A 9,137-nucleotide genomic window follows, 5' to 3' on the forward strand; every position below is an offset into this window, starting at 1 on the left:
GGTGGTGGAGAGGGTGAACCGGTTGTCCAATATGGACACCAGTTTCTTCAACGGCCCTCCTCTCCACCACCTGTTCCAGGTGCTTCCAGCTGGCAGTCGATGATGGAAAGTCAGCCTTCCTCAACCAGTTTGTGTTAAGACGCTATGTCACCGGGCCCGGCGTTGCTCCCCCAGCAGACAATGGCAAAGTGCAGCACACTGCCACAACCGATTTCGCAGAATAACTCCAGCATCTGCTAACCAGGGTTTTTTTCATTTGCCATAAAAAGGGGGTTATAGTTTTGTTAAGCTCTTTGAAGAAACTCTTTGGAACATTTACAGAGAGACATTGAAATAGGTAAATAAACTTAGGTAAAACGTTCATTTTAATAGTATTAATTCTGCCTATGAGGGACAGAGGGAGATCCATCCATCTTTGAAGATTAAGTTTGGTTTGTTCCAATAATTTTATATAGTTATATTTAAATATATGTTCATCCGATTTGCTAATTTGTATACCCAAATATTTGAAACCAGTGTTGCACCATCTCTCAGTGAGAGCTCTAATATTGTTGTCCTGTATATTTAGTGGTAGAATCTCACTTTTAGTGTAATTTAATTTATACCCCGAAACTGCACTATATTCTTTGAGGCAATTCAATAGAGGGGGGACTGATGTGTGTGGCTCGGTTATATATAATAGGAGATCATCTGCATAAAGAGAAAGTTTATGTTCACTTGTACCAAATTTAATTCCGGCTATGGAGGCGTTGGAGCGGATAGATGGCGATGGCTAATGGCTCAATTGCAGTCAGTGCAAGAGCGGGGAGCTTGGACAGCCTGCAGCCTCTGGTTAGTGAGAAAGTGTTAGACAAGACGTCATTTGTTAAAATATTAGCTTTAGGGGCATTGAAAAGTGTTTTAACATACCGAATGAATTTCTCCAAAACCATAGCCTCTAGAGTCCGAAAAAGAAAGCTTGGTTCAATCCTATCAAATGCTTTGTTTGCATCCATAGATATTATTTGCATAGGATTTTTATTTTTTTGAGCGGTGTTCAGAATGTGGAGCAGTCGCCGCACATTATCAGCTCGTACTGTTTTGACGAAGCCTGTTTGGTCAGCGTGTATTATCTTTGGAATAACATCTTCCAGTCTGAGGGCAATTAGTTTGGATAGTATCTTATAATCTGCATTTAAGAGGCTGAGGGGTCTGTATGAGTCGCATTTCTGTTTGTCCTTACCGGTTTCGAAGTAATATGAGTGTTGCAATTTCCAATGAGTCTGGTAATTTTTTGTTTTCTAGAGCTTCTTTAATCATGTTTACCAGGGCTGTCAGTAGTTTTTTTGAAAAGGTCTTATAATACTCGATAGGGAAGCCATCTGGCCCAGGTGTCTTGTTATTTTGTAAGGAATTAATGGCTTGGAGTACCTCCGTTTCTGATATATCTGCATCAAGCAGATCTCTATCCTCATCTTGTAATTTGGGAAGGGTCATCTGGCCGTCAAATCTTTTTGCTCCAATATTATCAGCATCCTGCCCAGTTTTATATAAGTCTTCATAAAATTGTTTGAATTCTGCATTTATGGATGGTGAGCTGTCAAGGAGTCTGCCGTCCTCTATTGAGTATATAAACTTATCAGATGCTTCCTTTTTAATTTGCCAAGCCAAGAGTTTACTTGTTTTGTTCCCAAATTCATAATAGTGATATCTAGTTCTGGCCATAGCTGCTTCCTCTTTGTTGGTACATAGATTATTATATTGCATTCTTGTTTTAGTTAGTGTATTAAGATGTTCTTCCTGTTTGGTGGCAATGTAATCCTGTTCCTGCTTTTTAATATCTCTTTCCAATTTAGTAAGTTTCTCTCTAATTTGTTTTGCCTTGTGGGCACTGTATGAAAAAATGTGACCTCTCAAATGTTGGCATGCGAGGAGGAATTCGAATTGGCCTCAAGAAATATTTCAATATTGGTAGTCATATAAGAAATAAACTCGAGGTCTTTTAACATGTAATTTTTAAATCTCCACCTGCGGGCTGTGGGCTGTTGAGTATCACTCATCCACGAGAGTTTGATAGGGTTATGATCTGAGAAAGTGGCTGCTAAATATGAGCATTCTATCACTCTGGCCATCATATCTAGTGGCACTAAGAACACGTCAATTCTAGAGTGTGTATTATGCACTGGTGAAAAGAACAACTCTGCCTGTTCTAATGACAGCGACCAGAACTCGGTTAGGAGCAGCGGACCAAACACACGTCTGTGTCTCCGTCTCCATCAGCGGCTCGTTGCAGGTCAACAAGCGCACGGCTCACACTCATCTGGCGTAATGAGGAGTTGTAGTTTTGGCACTTTATGCCCTTCGTATAATTGTATGACGTCATATTTATTACGTCATTTATATTGCCGGTCCGTGAAAATAATTTCTGACACGGAACCGGTCCGTGGCTCAAAAAAGGTTGGGGACCGCTGGTCTAAGCTGTGCACCTTCAAGACGCCGTGGGGCCGGTTCCGCTTCCTCAGACTCCCATTCGGGATCAGGTCTGCCAGCGAAGTGTTCCAACAGAAGAACTGCGAGACCTTCGGCGACATCCCAGGTGTGTATGTCATAGCAGACGACATCATCGCAGCGTCATCAGAGCAGGAGCATGATGACATCCTCCAGAAAGTGTTGGAGAGAGCAAAGACTGCACATGTGAAGTTGAACAAAGACAAGATCCAGTTCAAAATGGACACAGTAAAGTATATGGGACACATCATCACGGCAGCAGGACAGAGGGCCGACACAAAGATCAAAGCAATCGTGGAGATGCCAACCCCAGAAGACAAACAAAGTCTCCAACGTCTGCTGGGAATGACAACATTCCTGGCCCAGTCCATCCCAAAGGAAGCCTCACTCACAGCAGCCCTCAGACAGCTGCTTCAGAAGGATGCAGCGTGGCAGTGGTGCCCACACCACAGCTCAGCACGACAGACACTGAAGTCCACCCTCACACAAGCCCCAGTGCTGAGGTACTATGATCACAAGCAGCCGCTGACTCTACAAGCCGATGCCTCAAAAGACGGACTGGGAGCCTCCTGCTGCAGGAGGGCCGCCCACTATGCCTCACGAGCGCTCACCGACACAGAACAGAGGTACGCGCAGAGAGAGAAAGAGTTGCTGGCCATAGTGTTTGCTGCTAAAAGATTCCACCAGTATGTCTATGGGAGACCAGTAACTGTGCAGTCTGATCAGAAGCCTCTGGAGGTCATCGTGCGCAAACCGCTGAGCAAAGCACCCGCGCGGCTGCAAGGAATGCTTCTACAACTGCAGAGGATCTACACATAACACACACCAGGCAAGCACATGTACATGGCCGACACACTCTCACGCGCCACTGCAAGCAGAGAAGGTGAAAACATAGACGAGAACCCCTGTGAAGAGAGAGTTGTGTATGCTTTGGAGGCCACGGACTCCTTGAGCGAGGGAACGCTCAGCCAACTGGAAAAGGCTCCGGCAGCAGATAGCGTGTTACAAGCTGTGTGAGAAACACAAGAATGGCTGGCCCATGAAAAAGAAGAGTCTGGACAGGAAACGACACGGCTACTGGTCAGTCAGGGACAATATAAGCATGGAGAATGACATTGTCATGGTCGGAGACAAAATCAAAGTAAAAAGTGAACCATACAGATATTTTATTTATTACTAATACCAGTATCGTTTTTATGGCATACTGTTTTTATGGTATTGTATCAGTATCATGATATTTATGGCAGGTATGGTATAGAAGATCGTGACAACCAGGTAGAGGCAGAACAGACTCAAGGAACAGACTCGTGGCTCAGCAGAGCACAAGACTTAAAGACTTGTTCACGCCAACAACAAAAAAAGGAAGTTGGTTCATGAATGACCATATTATACACAATATTACTATTATTATAGGGCCCGATCACTGACTTGGTGTCAGAATGGAGGACCTATAGATTATCATACAACGTCCGACATCGATGTTTGTGGAAGTCACCAGCAGCTGCTCACCTTTTTCACCCCTGACTCGTTTTCATGCCTGGTGTTTAATCTGAAATGTTTCAAGAGTGTTGAATGTTCTAAATGCTTAAATGTTTCGACAGAATGTTTAGCAGGAAAGTGGTTTGGAAATGTTTATTGAAAACATGCTTTATCAACCATTGAAGTATGCAAGTAGAAAAGACAAGTTTAATGTTGATGCCATAGCGTTCATGGTAAGCAAAGAGTTAACTGTTGAGGTAACTGATATGTTTGCCACTTCTCAGTCGGAAAAGAGGATGTGGTATATTGGATCGAGGTGCTGAGCGAATTTTCTGACTTGTACTCTTCAAGGACATTTCACTCCAGGTTTGAGCAAGTCATTTTCTACAATCTACCTAAGATTTTGTAGTGTATAATTCAGTCTTAATCAAACAAACAAACAAGACTAAAAGGAATTCTGCTACAGAGGAAGGTTTAAAATAAGAATAAAACAGTAATGTTGCAAAAAATTAAGAATCAGGTAACGAGAAACATCTTTTCAGGATATGTGGGCATGCTGACCAAAATAAGCAATATAGTCTACAACAAAGACAAGGCACCGCCCATGTATGTAAATTAACTAGGTCATTAACGCTGCAATCTATGCGATGACGGCTGAACGCACTAAAATATTTTAACAATTAACGAAATTTTTTTTTTTTAAACCGCTGCAGAGGTTTGACACTGTTTCAAAAACAATCATTTCTCCAGAAACAAGGACAGAAATCAGTTTAAACTGTGAGAATCAGTGGGTTTCCTCCTGCTCCTCCTTCCTGTCTCCCTCTGATACACAGAGGAACGGAGGCATGTCTGACGCCCAAAGAACGCCACACATAAAACCTTCAAGGATTGGTCAATCCGTTTCTGTCAACATTTCAAAAACCAATGAACACTCAGTAAATCATAAAGGACCTCCACCTCACAGGTGAGGTTCATTTAGCAGCCTGTCAGTCAGACAACCAGAACACCGCAGGACAATGACTCATTTCAGAGCTGAGATTGTTTCAATGTTTGATGTATAACACGATGTTCACATGCAAGACAAACAATTTAATTTATTTTGTAAATGTATAAATGCCTCAGCCTCCAGATTAACGTGACATATGTGAATGTCAGTCAGTACAAGGCCACTGGTTCTGCTGCTGTTCAATGTTAAAGATGACAGGACCAATGGGTCTCAATATACTTCACTAATCTGATGTTTCACGAAGAAACAATTTATCATCCATTATATTAAATACCTGCAAATTGTATATGTAGGAGCCTCTTTGAAAACACACTCTGTGAAGATTCAAAAAGAAGAACACTAACCCTGTGTTGCCTTCGGTCATTTTGCATTAAATTTAATGTTTTGGGTCATTTTGATGATTCAATGTAACCTCCTGTTACCTTTATATTTACTAACATATTTTACCCTTTGGGTTCAATTTACGCCAGCAATTAAAACCTAGAAAATTATTAGAACAATATTGTTTTCCAAGTTTAAGTGTGAGGCACTATGTTTGTTTGTTGACTCCAGAACAAGACATTAAATATTGAATGGTCAAATTAACTCAGCGGAGGGTGTATGATTCTCAAACGAAAGGTAACACAATTAAACTGAATTTAATTTTTTTTAAATGTATAAATGCAGCCTCCAGATTAATGTGATATTTGAATGTCGTCAGTTATCAGCCACTGGTTCTGCTGTGTTCATAAAGATGACAGGACCAATTCTCAATATACTTTTTTTTTTACTAATCTGATGTTTCACTGAAGAAACAATTTATCATCTATATTAAATACCTCACACTGTATATGTAGGAGCCTCAAAACACAGCCTGTGTGAAGTTTTGTCTTTAAAAGAATGAACTTTTAACTTTTAATCAGTTAATTAATGAATTTCAAATAAAATATATTAATTAGTTAATTTTTTAAAATCATTGACAGTAAAATTAACCTAATTGAATAAATATCAAGAAGAGTTACATAATACAAAGCTACACATATCTAAAACCCTGTTCATTATTAATTTACAAATTAAGTTTAAACTTTCAATCACACTCACCATTCTAAATTTAATTATAGTCCAATTGGTGAGAATCATAATTCAGTTAACAATTTTCTTGATGATATTGTGAGTAAAATGTTAACTGACATCTACTGCTCTCAAGTACCTCTTTTTCCCTGAATCAAACCTGTAGACCTGTCCACCAGAGCTCAAAATCCCTCTTGTCTTTGACCAGACTTTTGTCCTGAAGAAACAATGGTATCTGAGAGAAGATGGTGTTGAATGATCAGGAGAAAAAACTCTTTTTAAAATTTTAAAATATATCCAGTTACCTGATTGAAATGTGGATTACAACCAAACACACACTTTTCAAACTTTTGGGCAATTAGATGCTGATCTGTCTTTACGTAAATATTATTTCTTTGTTCATTTAATTTATCAATGTAGTCAGAGTAGACATAAAAGGCTTCAAAATGCAGATTTAATAATGAAACCTACCATCATCTGAAATGCTCACGCATCATCAGGAAAAGGTCTGGATTGGACTTTCAGTTCAAGAAGAATGTCTTCTCCACTGGTGTCTTCATCAAATATGTGAAGTCAGCTGCATCATGGAGTCAAATTTGTTTGTACAGATGAAAAGTATGATTATAAAGATAAAACAGGTTTTAAAGCTAATGACACTGATCAACCATATATCTATATAACATATCTGAAATTGCATGCTTTGACTTAACAGCAGTATTACAATGTTGCGTTGTCGCCATTACTGTACAAAACAACAATAACTTTCTAAGTTGAAAATTAAAAACACCATCAGTTATCATGATGCATAGCTGAATGGCAAGAATTTTCCAGTTGTGGAAGACTTGAATGTGAGCTCAACCAAGATATTCCAGATATGGAATTTCAAAGTAACAATGAGAGGTGAAGAAATTGTCATCAAGTTTCCTGTATTTGAATGTCTAAACCAAAGAAAGGCCTGCAGCAAAAGTAGACTATCACGCCATGACGGACAGCACCAAGTACAAGTAAAATAATAAAAACCCATTAGGATTATGATAATCCTGAACAATGCCACTAAACATTGTCATTTGTTGTTGGGAAAGAGAGGAGAGATGAAGTGGAGAATGAGGTTGGAAAAGATGATGGAAGATGAGGTGTAGACCACACAGGGTTGAGTTTAAATATTTTCCCTTGAAGGACGTGAGAGAAGTGATTAGTTTACTCCAACAGGAGAGATGATCAGAGGAGCAGAGTTTTTACCACCAAGATAATGACCAGTATGGAAGTATGGGAGGAGTTTCTCCTTGAAGGAGCAGCCAGTAAAGGAGTAGATGAGAGCTGCAGCTTCTACGTCATAGAAGGAGACCAGACCCTCCTCATAGTCCACAAACACCCCCACCTTCTGAGGGACAGACCTCAGGGAGAGAAGAACTGAAGGACCAGCAGCTCCGTACTCGTTTCCATTTCTCAAATATATAGTCCAGTAACCGTTCTGAGGACTCAGTGTGATGGGTCCCTTCCTGTTGGCCGACTCTCTGGTCACTCCTACATCCCATTCAGTCTTTTGTTTAACTTGAACCTCGTAATAAAGTTTTTCTGAAGAGAAACTCTGTGTTCCTAAAACACAGGGACAAAAAGAAAACCTCTGTGGATTGTAGGGGAGACGTTGCTGCTCTACCTGAGCAGGTTTCACTTGTTTCCCGTCATCAGACAGGATGAGGTCATGATTTGCTGTTTCAGGATCAAGAGTCACGTCCACTGCAAACTTCTGGACCCTCTTCATCTCAACTTCAACCAGCGTCTTCATCATGTTCCTGAGCGTCTCCTCCAGCTGAGACACAGCTCTCCTCACAGTCCCCTCATGTGATGCTGGAGGAACACTGACCTGAGACCAGTCCTTGGTGGGTGGTGGATGGTGGATGTTGAGGGACTGGACACTCTGGAGGAGGTGGAGGTGGTCTTCAGAGAGGGAGAGCTTCTCCACCTCAGTGCTCCTCTTCATCAGATCAGAGATCTCCTGTTCCATCTCTCTGATGGCGTCTTCAGCCTGTTTCTTGGTGCTTCTCTGCTTCTCTTCTATCGTAGTGATGAGCTCGTTCAGTTTCCTCTCCACAGACTCCTTCAGACCAGTGAAGACCTGAACACCTTCTGCTTTCTCTCGGTCTGCATCTTCCTCACTGAGCTTCACGTTGTGTTGGACCTCCTGAATCTTCAGGCGTCTCTTCTGGATCATCTCCTGAGTTTCAGCCTCTGTCTTCTGCAGCTCCACCTTCTTTCCTTCACATTCTTGTTTCAGAGGAACAACATTGTGCATCTTGTGGTCCAACACAGTGCAGAGCATGCAGACACACGTCTGGTCGGTCCTACAGAACAGCTCCAGAGGTTTATCGTGCTTCAGACACATCCTGTCTTCCAGGTTCTCCACAGGGTCCATCAGCTGATGTCTCTTCAGGCGTGAAGCTGTCAGGTGAGGCTCAGGTGAGTCTCACAGTAGGGGGCCCGACACACCAGGCAGGACTTCAGGGCCTTCAGTTTGGTTCCAGTGCAGACGTCACAGGAACTTCTCCTGGTCTGGACTCTTGTTGCTTGAGCTGCCTGCTTTCTCTAGTTTGACTGTCTGAACTGAGAAACCATCTCAGAGAACAAAGTGTTGACCAGCTCAGGTCTTGAGAAAACCTTACAGTGGACACATGTTCTGTGTTGGTATTCCAGTAATTGATGCACTTTTCGAAGTTGTGTCCACATGGTGTTTGACTGATCAGTGAACACATCCAGACAGAGACACAGGAACTGATCTTCAGACAGCAGAAAGTTTGCAGAAGCCATATCTACACATTGAGAAGAAAGAACATTATATTAAAATAGTTTCATTATTTGTTGAAAAGAAAACTGTAATTATTTGTATGTCTAATTAAACAAGATCAAAGTTCTGACAGACTCAAGCTCCTCTTGCAAAGGAGCACAGAATAATCAAAAGTGAGTTCACAAATAATGAAGAAATAATCACTTTAGATGACACTTTACCGATTATATTTGAAATTGCATACATGACCAATTTGACCAAAAGATTTATTAAAAAGTTTTATTCTATAATAATTTTATTAATTTTTTAAAAAACAAATAAAATTTTTTACCT

The 9,137-nt window shown here is 40.9% G+C and overlaps 1 protein-coding gene across 1 annotated transcript; it reads right to left on the reverse strand.

Annotated features, from left to right (window-relative positions):
- Positions 1-7,160: 7,160 nt before the first annotated feature.
- LOC130191052 (E3 ubiquitin-protein ligase TRIM39-like) lies at positions 7,161-8,467 on the reverse strand. The gene has a single exon (XM_056410714.1). It carries the CDS (start codon positions 8,433-8,435, stop codon positions 7,215-7,217), a length of 1,221 nt encoding a protein of 406 aa, XP_056266689.1. The 5' UTR covers positions 8,436-8,467; the 3' UTR covers positions 7,161-7,214.
- Positions 8,468-9,137: the final 670 nt, after the last annotated feature.

The sequence above is a fragment of the Pseudoliparis swirei genome, unplaced genomic scaffold (assembly GCF_029220125.1).
Source record: "Pseudoliparis swirei isolate HS2019 ecotype Mariana Trench unplaced genomic scaffold, NWPU_hadal_v1 hadal_26, whole genome shotgun sequence".
Lineage (NCBI taxonomy): Eukaryota > Metazoa > Chordata > Actinopteri > Perciformes > Liparidae > Pseudoliparis > Pseudoliparis swirei.

Excerpts from the sequence above, each read along its gene's own strand:
- LOC130191052 (XM_056410714.1), bottom strand. The coding sequence starts at position 8,435 with ATGGACCCTGTGGAGAACCTGGAAGACAGGATGTGTCTGAAGCACGAT.